General features: G+C 35.9%; 2 protein-coding genes across 2 annotated transcripts in view; both read left to right on the plus strand.

Annotated features, from left to right (window-relative positions):
- CADPS2 (calcium dependent secretion activator 2) overlaps window positions 1-12,787 on the plus strand; it is a 713,380-nt gene that overhangs the window by 205,114 nt on the left and 495,479 nt on the right. The window lies entirely within an intron of this gene.
- RNF133 (ring finger protein 133) lies at window positions 2,956-4,491 on the plus strand. Its single transcript, XM_074193808.1, has one exon. It carries the CDS (start codon window positions 3,319-3,321, stop codon window positions 4,444-4,446), a length of 1,128 nt encoding a protein of 375 aa, XP_074049909.1. The 5' UTR covers window positions 2,956-3,318; the 3' UTR covers window positions 4,447-4,491.

Below are 12,787 nucleotides of genomic sequence, written 5' to 3' on the forward strand. Positions count from 1 at the left end.
GGCAAATAGGTGACTTCTGAAAATCCTTTCTAGAATTATCATATTTCAATGATAGGGATACTTCCTACATCAGTGAAAAATGAAAGTCCTTCCTTGCTTTAGTGCATAGATGATCTTTGTGACTTACTGAACCAAAAACAAAAAAACAGCCCCCTTTCCCTCAAAAAAAAAAAATAAAAGATAAAGTGATTAGAGAATAGACCTAAGATTTAAAAGGACTTGGGTTCAAGGCCCTTCCTGGTTATATGACCCTAGGCAAGCCTTATTACCCCTTCAGTGCCCCAAGAACATTTCCTGAGCCATATTAGTGTAGGGACTTTGATAACCAGTTATTTCATATACCAATAAAATTGCAGATCTAGTTAAGGAGGAAAAGTTCTAACTTTTGATAAATTCTTGCTGTCTCTATGTCTCTGTTTCTCATTCTCTCTCCCGGTCTTATTCTTTCTCTCTCCATAGAGAGTTATAGGTATATACACTTGTACATGTGTTAATATTCTGGTCATCCTGGTCACATGTATCTCTAAATTGATCAAGGTCAGTTCCTTGGCAAATGGCATACAATCACTCAAGTTCTATACATAAAGTTTTTGTTCCTAAGGATAGGGTTTACCAGAACTTGTGTTCCATGTGTTACCAGAACTTGTGTTCCATGGTCATAACCCCTAATTCCTAGAAAGAAACCAAAATCATCCTCCTAGAAATATATTTGCATGTTCCTGAGTTCTGATTCAGTCTCTGGATCACTAACCATTTAGGAAAAACTATAGAAGAACACTGTCATTGAAAACAACTAACATTTTTCCCCCTCATATTGCTTCCCAGGGTTTCATTTTTGCGTGGCTGTACCATTTCCAGATACTATATATTCTAACTTGAAAAACATGTATTTTATTTTGTGAAGGGTAAAACAAGTTATGAATTTCCAGGTTTCATTACCTATTAATATATCATAACAAAATAAATTTTAGGGTAGTGCAGGGAGGCATGAGACAATTTCATGGCCTATTTTGAAAATGTATCATTATGTATTTGTTTTTATCATTACTTGTTTTCATAAATTTTCTTTTTTCATGTAAAATCTTTATTTCTCGGTATCTTTTCACCCTCTTCTCTTTTTCATGTTATCACATTGCACTACATTTTTGAATAATCAATTCTTTTCAAACTCATTCAATAAGTTAAATTTAATGAATCATGCTAATTGAATGATGTCATATTAATTTAGCCACCAGAGTATTCAGTACCAAAGTGAGGTACTGAACTTGTTTGTTGTTTGTCCTTCATTCTTTAAGAGGACCATGACATCAGGAAAATGATGGCATAACTTGCAAGTGAATTGGATTTAAGTGAGACAGGGTTGTGCAAAATCACCAGCCTCAGTCTTTCCTCCAGAGCCACCTGGATCCAGTGGTCAGATGTAGATCAGGACAACTAGAGAGGCCTTGGATGCAGTGGGAGACCTTGGCCATTTTAAGCTAAGGTGTTTCCCAGGTCTCAGTTTGTTCAGGGTAAACATGTGTTTGGTGATTGACTAGGTAAAGAGGCCAAGAATGGTGAGATACTGAGAAAGAGTGCACTGATTGATGACGTTTATCTTCCATGACAGAATATGTGGCTTTAGTACAGCTCATGATAACATCATCAAACATAAAACGCACCATGGCAGTAAAAAACTAGGTCAACACCACGTGGAATCATTTGGGGTAACAATGATAGTTTTTTTCTGAGTTCTCTCACAAAGTCATTACTATATTTTGAATTCTTACTATGCAGGCAACTTCAATCCCAGTAGAATTTAAGGAGCTGAGAGTAAAAAAAAAACCCAACAGAAAATAAAAAAAATAGAAAACCTGACAATTGCTTAAAATTTCATTTGGAGGAATTCTTAATGATAACCTCTATGCTCTAAAGAAATAATTTGAACCCTTAATACCTCAAATAACTTTTATAATTACATTTAGCTATCACAGAATTAGTACATTTTTGCTTGTGTTTTTTTTTGCAAGGTCAGTGGGGTTAAGTGACTTGCCCAAGGTCACACAGCTAAGTAATAAATGTCTGAGGTCAAATTTGAACTCAAATCATCCTGACTCCAAGACCCATGCTCTATCCATTGTGCCACCTACCTGCCCCCTAATTAGTACATTTTTGCTTAGGGTCAATTTTTCTCCATTAGATAATAAACTATGTCGCTAAATCCATGTTTTTTTTTTTTTATCTATTCCCACCAACCCCCCATTTTTTGTAAGGCAAATGGGGTTACGTGACTTGCCCGAGGCCACACAGCTAAGTAATTATTAAGTGTCTGAGACCAGATTTGAACCCAGGTATTCCTGATTCCAGGGCTGGTGCCTTATCCACTATGCCACCTAGCTGCCCCCAATCCCCCATTTTAAAATAACTTTTATGACCCATGTATCAGATTTTTTTTTAGGAGACCATACAAGTTTTTTTTTATCTTTTATATCTTTTGCTTTTTACTTGATGTATAAACCATAGTCAAGCCCATTATAAAGAATCCTTCTTCATTGTCCTTTAACCACTACAAGATGAATATATTGTTAAATATTTGAATGTCTTTAGACACGATTAAATAATTTTACCTATTTCTGTTGATGTCTACTCCAGGACTGAGTCCAAAAGAGTCTTCTATCTCCTTGAACTTGATTCTATTTGACTCTTAAGATTGCTAGTTTGATTGTTTGTTCATAAAAACAAACAAAACCCCAGCCCATTTGGTTTTAACCACTCTCCTGAAGATGAGAAGAATTCACTTTGAAAAATATCATTCACAATTTTGTGGACTTTTGGTCACCCAGCCTGGAAGATTTTTAAAAAGTAGGGAAATATGCTTGAATTTCCCATTTTGTTTTTATTTTCAGTTAATGATCTTGGAGGCTAACTCACTGCCGAGATGATATGTAACCACATAACATTTTATATAACAGTATAGAAATCACCCCTAACAACACTTGAACTATTTAAAAGCCAATATGGTGTCAGTATGAGCTAAGATGTCTTATGATTGGCTGGATTGTCTTTGACATCACAATCACATTACCCAACAGCAGTCTGTAGAGACTTTGTGGGACTAGATTTTTTTTTCCCCTATATAAATTTTTTCTCATTCTTACCTTCAACATCTCAGACTCATAAGAAGTCTCAAGAATTTCCCTCCAAAAATGTGGGAGGGTAGTAGAATGTGTTTTCCCCTGGAAGACTCTTTTCTTTCTCTTATTTTCAGTTAGTTGCCACCAGATGTGGGAGCCACTTCTTTTGCTTGGTTGGTTCTTAAGTTGCTAGGCAAAGGGAGAAATGAATCTAGTTAAGTCAGGTACTTGGAGAACCAATGCTGCTTCTTCCTGGCTTTTGGTCTTCACTGTCTTTCTGCTGCTTAGTCAGAATTATTGCAGAGCAAGTGCAATTTGGACTGCTTACATGAACATATCATTTCATGTGGGGAACCGGATGCTATCTGAGTTGGGGGAAACTGGGGTGTTTGGAAGAGGCTCCATTTTGAAGAGGGTGGCTGGAGTTGTAGTCCCACCAGAGGGAAGGAACCAAAATGCCTGTAATCCCTTGACCAATTTCAGCAAACCCAAGGATTCAGAAATGTGGCTTGCCCTCATAGAGCGAGGAGGTTGTACTTTCACACAGAAAATAAAAACAGCAGCAGAAAAAGGAGCCAATGGGGTGATCATCTACAACTTCCCAGGAACCGGCAACCAAGTGTTTCCCATGTCTCACCAAGGAATTGGAGATATTGTAGTAGTCATGATTGGCAACTTAAAAGGCACAGAGATTTTGCATTTGATTCAGAAGGGAGTTCATGTAACAGTTATGATCGAGGTGGGCAGAAAGCATATCATCTGGATGAATCACTATTTTGTGTCTTTTGTTATTGTTACGACTGCTACCTTGGCCTACTTCATTTTCTATCATATTCGAAGACTCTGGGTAGCAAGGATTCAAAATAGAAGATGGCAAAGGCTAACAACAGATCTTAAGAAAGCTTTTGGACAGCTCCAGCTACGCATTTTAAAAGAAGGGGATGAAGAAACGAATGCAAATGGGGACAGCTGTGTTGTGTGCTTTGAAGCGTACAAGCCCAATGATATAGTACGTATCCTCACTTGTAAACATTTTTTCCACAAAAATTGCATTGACCCCTGGATCCTAGCCCATGGCACTTGTCCCATGTGCAAATGTGACATTCTTAAAGCTTTAGGGATTGAGGTGGATGTTGAAGATGGTACTGAATCTTTGCAAGTCTTAATGTCGAATGGATCACCCACTGCCACATCACCTAATGAAGAGAGTTCTAGCATTGACCACCTTTCTGTAAGAAGATCAGATAAAATGACCCATGGGGAAGACTCTTCTTCTTCAGGAAATGATAATCAGTCTAGTTCTATAGCAGTAGATGTTCATCCTTCACCTTGACAGCATGCCCTTTTGAAGAAGTGGATTAAACTTGTGTTTATCAAATCAGGTCCAAAATACTGACAAAACAGTTCTGTCTGAAGTGGGAAGGTGTTTTGTTGGTCTTGTTTTGATTGGGGGGTGGTGTTTGTGTTCTTTATTTCTCTGGTAATTATTTCTACCCTTTTATCAAGAGATTAAGAACCATCAAGAAAAGGTGGGGGAGGGACTATCAAAAATGTTTGTGATTTTATTTTCTTCAATTTCAGAAGTACTGTTTTCTATACATACAAATATAGGTTATAATTTTATAATACTTAAGTCTGATTCCCTTTTGATAAGAACATTTCTGATATAGTTTGCACATTGAAGCTAGTACATAAATAGTCTGAAAGTTGAAAAATGTTAAATTTTATATTCTAAGATTGAGTTTATTTTTTTTTAAGTTTTTTATATTTGATTAAGTTGCATAGCCAAGCTAACATTGACATTTTGATATGCCTAATTTAATTAACATTCAGAAGAAATATGCATCATTTAATATTCAAACAATATTTATATTTCAGCCATAATGTAAAAGTATTTTTATAGGTTTTGGGTTTTTTTTTGCAAGGCACATGGGGTTAAGTGGCTTGCCCAAGGCCACACAGCTAGGTAATTATTAAGTGTCTGAGACTGGATTTGAACCCAGGTACTCCTGACTCCAGGGCCGGTGCTCTATCCACTGCGCCACCTAGCTATCCCGTAAAAGTATTTTTAAAAAAACAAACTAGCAAGTATTTTATTTTTTGGTATGATTAGACAAAATATTCAAAGGTTCCTAATCAGAAACTGCACCTACAATAAGGAAAAAGACAATTCCTCCACTATGTAGATATGCAGTCTTAAAAATTATCTTCTGGGGACATCTTAGTGACACAATAGAGCACCAGTCCTGGAAGTCAGTAGGACCTGAGTTCTAATCCACCCTCAAACATATGTACTTACTAGCTGTGTGACCTTGAACAAATCATTTAATCTCAAGGGTCTGTCAAAAATGAGCAAATAAAAAATTCATTTCCTAATTTTGTTAATTCATTAATAAAATACTGAATATCAGCACTTATCAGAATCTCATTTGTTTAGAGACATGACACCCAGAAGCAAGTGGTGCAGTAGATAAGAGTGCCAGGCCAGGAGTCAGGAAGATAAGTTCAAATCTGACCTCATGATCATTACTGTATGACTCCCAGGTAACTCATTTAACCTATTCTCAATTCCTTCTTTGTAAAATTAACTGGAGAAGGGAAATGTAAAATCAACCAAGAATCCTAAATGGTTCATTAGAAAATGAAACAACTAAAAAATAATAAAAAAAATGTAAAAGATGGAAGTCTTTCACAAGTCAAATACCATTTCCAAATATTTTTAACACTTGAAAAACAGTAAGAATTTAATGTCTTACAAAGGAACAAGAAGGAAATAGAGTTTTTAAAAAAATCGTATCAAGGCACTATTATACAACATGAATGTAGCCATGCGGTTCACAAAACAAGATGAAAATTATTTTCTAGTACTGGAACTTTGTTAATAGTAAGTTGTTGGGGGCAGCTAGGTGGCACAGTGGATAGAGCACCGGCCCTGGAATCAGGAGTACGTGAGTTCAAATACGGCCTCAGACTCTTAATAATTTTCTAGCTGTGTGTCCTTGGGCAAGTCAACCCTGTTGCTTTGCAAAAAACTAAAAAAAACAATTAGTAAGTTGAATGGGGGCAGCTAGGTGGTGCAGTGGATAGAGCACTGTTTGGAGGACCTGAGTTGAAATCCAGCCTCAGACACTTAAAATTACCTAACTCTGTGACCTTGGGCAAGTTTTTGCCTTGCATAAACCAAAACAAAACAAAATATTTCTTGTCTGCAGAACTGTAAATATAGTGGTAAAAGGATCTTAGAACTGAAGAAAATGCATGTTATGAATGAATCACTATTTCAACCTACTTATTTTGCAGATGAAGAAGGTTCCTTTGCCTTATGTTTTCATTTCTCTCCTTCCCAACCTCCATCTGCTGGAATCCCTGGGTTTCTTTAAATCTCATCTCAGACTTCCTTCAAGGGAAACTTTGACAACCCCTCTCCTTGACCCTTTAGTGTCTTTTCCACAAAGGTTCCCTTACTTTCCCTCTATATCTTGTATGTTTTGATATTTATATGTAATATCATAATGTAAGCTCCCTGAGAGCAGGAATTCTTATTTTTTTATAATCTGTATTTCTGACTTTACACTTTGCCTGCCAACATAGTAAGTGCTTCAGTATTGCAGTTTAATAGATCGGGCTACTTACATATAGATTTTTCCCCTCCCCATCCACTGTTTCCTGTTTTTATTTTCTTGTTCTTTGTTCCTTCTCCTAGGCCTTAGGCCCACCAGTGATTCTTTGGGTGTCATGAAGAATACAGAGATCACAGATATTGCAATAAGATTTCTAAGCTGAGAAAAATAAGTTATTTTTATTTTATTAACATTTTATTTGAATTCCAATTATATATAATAGTAATATGTACCCATCATTTTTTGCAAGGCTCTGAATTCTACAATTCCCCCCTTCCCCACCCCCCAGAAGGCTGTCTGACAGTCTCTACATTGTTTCTATGCCATACATTGATGTAAATTGAATGTTATAAGAGTAAACTCACATGAAATTTCTCATTTATAAGAGCTGTTAGAAGGACGATATATAGGCAGGACATATGAAAAAGTGGAACATAAAGGTATGATGTGGTAAAGGGATGGAGTCAATGGGTGATGGGGAAAGTACTGGGAGGAAGGAAAAGGAGATGAAGAAGCCAAGAGATTTCACTTAAGAGTCAAGAAAAAGCTTTTTTAATGGAGTGGGGGGGAGGCAAGGGGGAATGAGTGAGCCTTCATTCTCATTGGAAATGGCTCAGGGAGGAAATGACATACACACTTAAAAGGGTGAGAAAAATAAGTTATTTTAAGTAAACTTTAACTCTTTTCCTTTATTCCTTCAAACTCTTGGCCAATTTGTTTTCTTTGGAACCATTTAAAAGATAATTGTCTTACTATGGCAGTCGTCTAAACTTCATAATGTATGTTCTGGGATTTTCTTTTGAAGGGAGGGTCAGAAAACACATGACTATTCATTCAAGGGGAATTTGAATGTTTGAGATGGCAAAAGATGGGGAGATGCAAGATAATCAGTTCTTTATTGCAAACTAGAAAGGACTCAGGAAAACCTTCACATAAAGTCTTACCCTTCAGGGAGGTGTGAACAGATAAACAAAGCCCAGTTATTCTGGGTATTTCTACAGGAAATGAATCCAGCCTCTCCTTATAGTATGAATATAATAAATCATTCATTGTAATGACACAACATACATTGAAGTTGCTTCTTCGGTGTACTTGGTGATGTACAATGCTTCTCTTTGTGGTTTTTCTTTTTGTTCCTACTTCTGTTGTCATGCTAGCCCCCCCACACACACACACAGATATTTTTTGATGACAGTTTAACTCTTTAAAGGCAATGAGATTATTTGAATTTTCCCTTATCAGACTCCATACCCAACATACTTTCCACTTCTTCACCCTGCCAAGAAAAAGGGTGTATAGTCTACCACCACTGTCGCCACATATTTGTGTAGCACTTTAAAGCTGGCAAAGTCCTGTGCATACTGACCTCATTAGAGCTCAGAGTTTGGAGTCAGGAAGATTAAAATTCCATCTTTGATACATTAGATTATAGAACTAACAGAGTAGAGCCAGGATGGTGGCACAAAACTAGGAAGCCCCTAGAACTTCTCTCAAAATAACTTTGAAAACTAAACAGGTCCTAAAGAGACAAAATCTACTAAAAATGGTGAAACAATTCAGTGAGCTATCTTAGAGGAATTCCAGGAAAAGGTCTTTTGTATAGGTAAAAGGAGAGGGTAGACACCCCCCCCCCCACCGCGTAGACAGGAGAGCTGGGAAGAGAGTCTGGAGAGCACAGGAGAACTCAGAGCCCAGAGAGACAGGAGAGCACGGCTAAGGTCCAGTGCAGTTCCACTAGCAGTGAGGGTCCCAACACCCCCCCCAAGCCTAGAGAGCAAGTTTTGAGTCCTGGGAAACTGATGTGGTGTTGAGCTATCCTAGCTAGTGCATCATTCAAACTGGTAACACCAGGAATGCCAGAGTGGAAAGCAGACCCCAGAAAAAAAGAGTTTGGGGCCATACACCTTATGCTACAGTAACAAAGTTCAACTGATAAAAATTTTAAAAACCCATATTGATAAAGCACCAACCATTGACAGCTACTAATCTGATAGCAGTGATAAAAACATCTCAAAAGAGGAAAGCATGACAAAATGCTAATAGGTGATACTTTTAAAAGATTGATGAACTGATCTCATTTCCAAAAAGAGCTCTTGGTAGAAGAGCTCAAAAAAGATTTTCAGGGTTGCCTAGGTGGTGTAGTGGATAAAGCACCATCCCTGGAGTCAGGAGTACCTCAGTTCAAATCTTATCTCAGACACTTAGTAATTACCTAGCTGTGTGGCCTTGGGCAAGCCACTTAACCCCATTTGCCTTGCAAAAACCTAAAAAAAAAAAGATTTTCAAAATCGGAGGAGAAGAAGAAAAATGAAGAAAATAAATGAGAAAAATGCAGCAAATTATGATAAATAAACTGAAGAAAACAATTTTCAAAGTAAAATTGACCAGCTAAAAAACAGAATTAACTGGAAAAGGAAGCAAAAAAAAATATGATATCCTGGAAGTCACTTAACCCCTTTATGCTACAATGAAGTCCCTGGAACTTATCTACTAAGACAGTTTTGTTAGAGGTTCTGGTGTGGGAGTAATCTACACCAGAGGTATCAAACACATCCTATGCAGTAAACAACACTCTCAAATGGACTTAAAATGTAATAGGCTTGGTAACACAGTGGATAGAACACCGACCCTGGAATCAGGAAGACCTGAGTTCAAATGTGACCTCAGACACTTATTTACCTAGCCTTGGGCAACTCACTTAACCCATTGCCCTGCAAAAAACAAAAACAAAAACAAAAACAAAAACAAAAACAAAAACAAAAACAAAAAAACAGCAAAAAAGAACAACCTTAAAAATGTAATTGGGAAATATTTTACAAAATAAAAAATAATACACATAAGTGGTTTAATGACATGTTTCTACTTGAGTTCAACACAACTGTCATATCTTAACTAAATCACAAATACTTAAGTCTACATGTAATTCTAAGGTGAATCTCTCAATAATGTAGTATAGAGGGCATTTGTGCTTGAGAGGATTTTGAGTTAGAAGGTTTTTCACAAATCCCTTCCAACCTGGATTATCTTTTTATGAGATAGATTGCCTATATAAGCAGTTATTCTGGTTCCCTGCTACATGATTATAATGATGTCTTCTTTAACTTGCTGTTCTTTGGTCATTACCACCAACAATTGTATTATTCAGAAACATTTAGGAATCTAAGCATTTGGGTATTACTAATGAGTTCCAAACTTATCATTCATTCATTTACTTTAATTCTTTTATAAACTAGGAGTAATTTGTTTGCTGTATAATTATAACTATAAAGACAGAATGAAACAACTGAATCAAGAAGAGTCCTGGGTGATAATCATGAATAACCCAACTATGATACCTACTGCTCAGATTATTGCTGGTGCCAAATGGTCTCAATCAGAAATAAATTAGATACAGCTTGTAGGACTGGGATAAGGAAGGATCAAAGTTCACAAAAAATTTGAGATAAAAGACAAAAGCTTAGAATGAGCATTTTAAAATGTCATGGGTAACTGCCTTATAGGGGAGCTGAGTAGCCTCTGAGAAAAAAATAAATTGAGAAATCAAGATAAAAGTAATAAATATAGCTATATTATCTTCATCTGAAAGCCAGAGGTGGTCATTTTAAATCATTACTGAGTATAATTTCTTTCACATGATAGATACAATGAAAATATTTAAGTAGCTAATGGAATCAAAAAGTTTTAAAAGTTGACTGATCTACTTGTGGAATTAATGGAAAGTGTTTGAAGTATTGGAGTATTGGAGTATTGGAAAACCTGAACATTAAAAATGCATTGATCTATAAACTGCAGAATATGCCTGCCTCTAAAATAGTGGAAACATAGATCTCAAGTAATCTGATATTTGTAGTATAAGGAAAATTGCCTCTATTTTATACATCCTACTAGATAAAAGTGTTAGACTTGAAATAGGTTAGGGTAGAAGACAAATGATTTCCAACACCTAGAATATTAACTGTCACATGATACATACTTAATAAATTATTATTGACTGATTGGTTGGTTGATTTATCTGTGTCATAACAGTATCTGTTATACTTCAAGGACATGGTTCCATTGTTTTAAAGCATGGTGTCAAACAGGGAGAAACATATACCATTATGTAATAGTATGTGTCTATTTTGTTAAATATTCCCAATTTTTACTATTGTTTTGGCCACACTCAGGAATTTCTCAGCAGATTTAGATCTGGCAACTATGAATTTTTATAATTTATTGATCAGTATCTTTTGATTAAAGGTAGCACTATGCTAGTGAGTTAGACAGTTGCCTGTGATTCTCAGTAAGTCATTCTCCATCAATGCTCTCAAAACTCTTTAAGACTTTATATCCCAAGATTTCAACCTGTACTGGAATTCCTTGCTAACAGCTCCTCCTTACACCAATGAAATCACAGATCCAGTGCTTATACCTGAAGGGTGATATAGAAACTGAAAGACTCTACCTATCACCTCCTGAAACAGATTCCAAAATGAAAACTCTCAGGAATATTATAGTCAAATTCCAGGACTCACAGATCAAGGAGAAACTATTACAAGTAGCCAGAACAAAACAATTCAAGTATCATGGAACCATGATCAGAGTAAGAACAGATTTAGCAGCTGCTACTTTAAAGGATCTGATATTCTGGAAGGTAAAGGAGCTAGGATTATAATCAAGAAATAGCTTCCCTAGAAAACTGAGTATAATCCTTCAGGGGAAAATGGATATTCATTGAAATAAAATACTTTCAAGTATTCTTGATGAAAAGAACAAATTTGAATAGAAAATTTTACTTTCAAATACAAGATTCAAGAGAATGATAAAAAAGGAAACAGGAAAAAATCATAAGAATTTAATAAGGTTAAACTGTCTACGTGAGAAGATAATACATTCCTTTTCATTATTAGGGCAGTTAGGAGTTATATATAACTAAGACAGAGACAAATAGAATTGAATATGAAGGGATGACATCTAAAAAATTGAAGTAATGAGTGAGAGAAAAACGTACTGGGAGAAAGGGAAAGGAAGATGTAGTATGGGACAAATTGTCTCACAGAAGAGAGACATAAAAAGACAGCTCTGAAGACAAATCTTTTTGGGGACGGGGGGAAGGGAGCAGGTCTCTATAGCCATATGGAAAAATGTTTTAACTCAATATTTATTGAAAAAATGCAAATTAAAATAATTCTGTGATACTGCCTCATACCTATTAGATTGATAAAACAGAAAAAGCAATCAATAAATGTTGGAGGGAAAACTGAGAAATTAGTGTATTGTTGGAAGAGCTATGAATTGAAATGATTAAATCATTCTGTAGCACAATTTGAAACTGTGCCCAAAGGGTTTTAAAACCATGCATACCCTTTGACCCTTTGATCTAACAACACCACTACTAAGTCTATATCCCCCCAAAAAATGAAAAACAAAAGGAAAAGCACATATGTGTGTGTATAATATTTAATTTATTTAAAACAGTGTAGTTAAGTGACTTGCCCAAGGTCACACAACAGCTGGGAAATTATTAAGTGTCTGAGGTCAACTTTGAATTTTGCTCTATTCACTGCACCCCCTAGATGCTAAAAAAAAAAAATAGCAATTCTCTTCTGTTGGTAGAGAATTGGAAATCAAGGGGATGTTCATCATTTGGGGACTGGATGAACAAATTGGGGTATGTACTTATGATTATGGAATGCTATTCTGCTCTAAGACATGGTAAGTGGAATGCTCTCAGAAAAGCCTGGATTTACATGAACAGATACAAAGTGAAATGTGCAAGGTGACAGCAATATTATATGATCAGCTGTGAATGAATGACTTGGCTATTCTCAGCAAGACATCTTTAAAGGACTTATGGTGAAAAATTCTATCCATCCCCAGAGAAAGAATGAATGCTGCCTGAATAGAGTGAAGCATACTTTTTTTTAACTTTTAAAATTTTTCTTGATTTTTCTATTTTTTTCTGTGTTTTCTTTCATAACCTATTATGAAAATATTTTGCATGACATCATAGGCATAATTATATCCAATCACTTTCCTCTTAATGAGGGGTTTGAGGAAGGAAGGAAAGGAGAG

Source organism: Macrotis lagotis, chromosome 7, assembly GCF_037893015.1.
Source record: "Macrotis lagotis isolate mMagLag1 chromosome 7, bilby.v1.9.chrom.fasta, whole genome shotgun sequence".
Lineage (NCBI taxonomy): Eukaryota > Metazoa > Chordata > Mammalia > Peramelemorphia > Peramelidae > Macrotis > Macrotis lagotis.

What these genes read in the sequence shown, in the direction of transcription:
- RNF133 (XM_074193808.1), top strand. Translation starts at nt 3,319, where the DNA reads ATGAATCTAGTTAAGTCAGGTACTTGGAGAACCAATGCTGCTTCTTCC.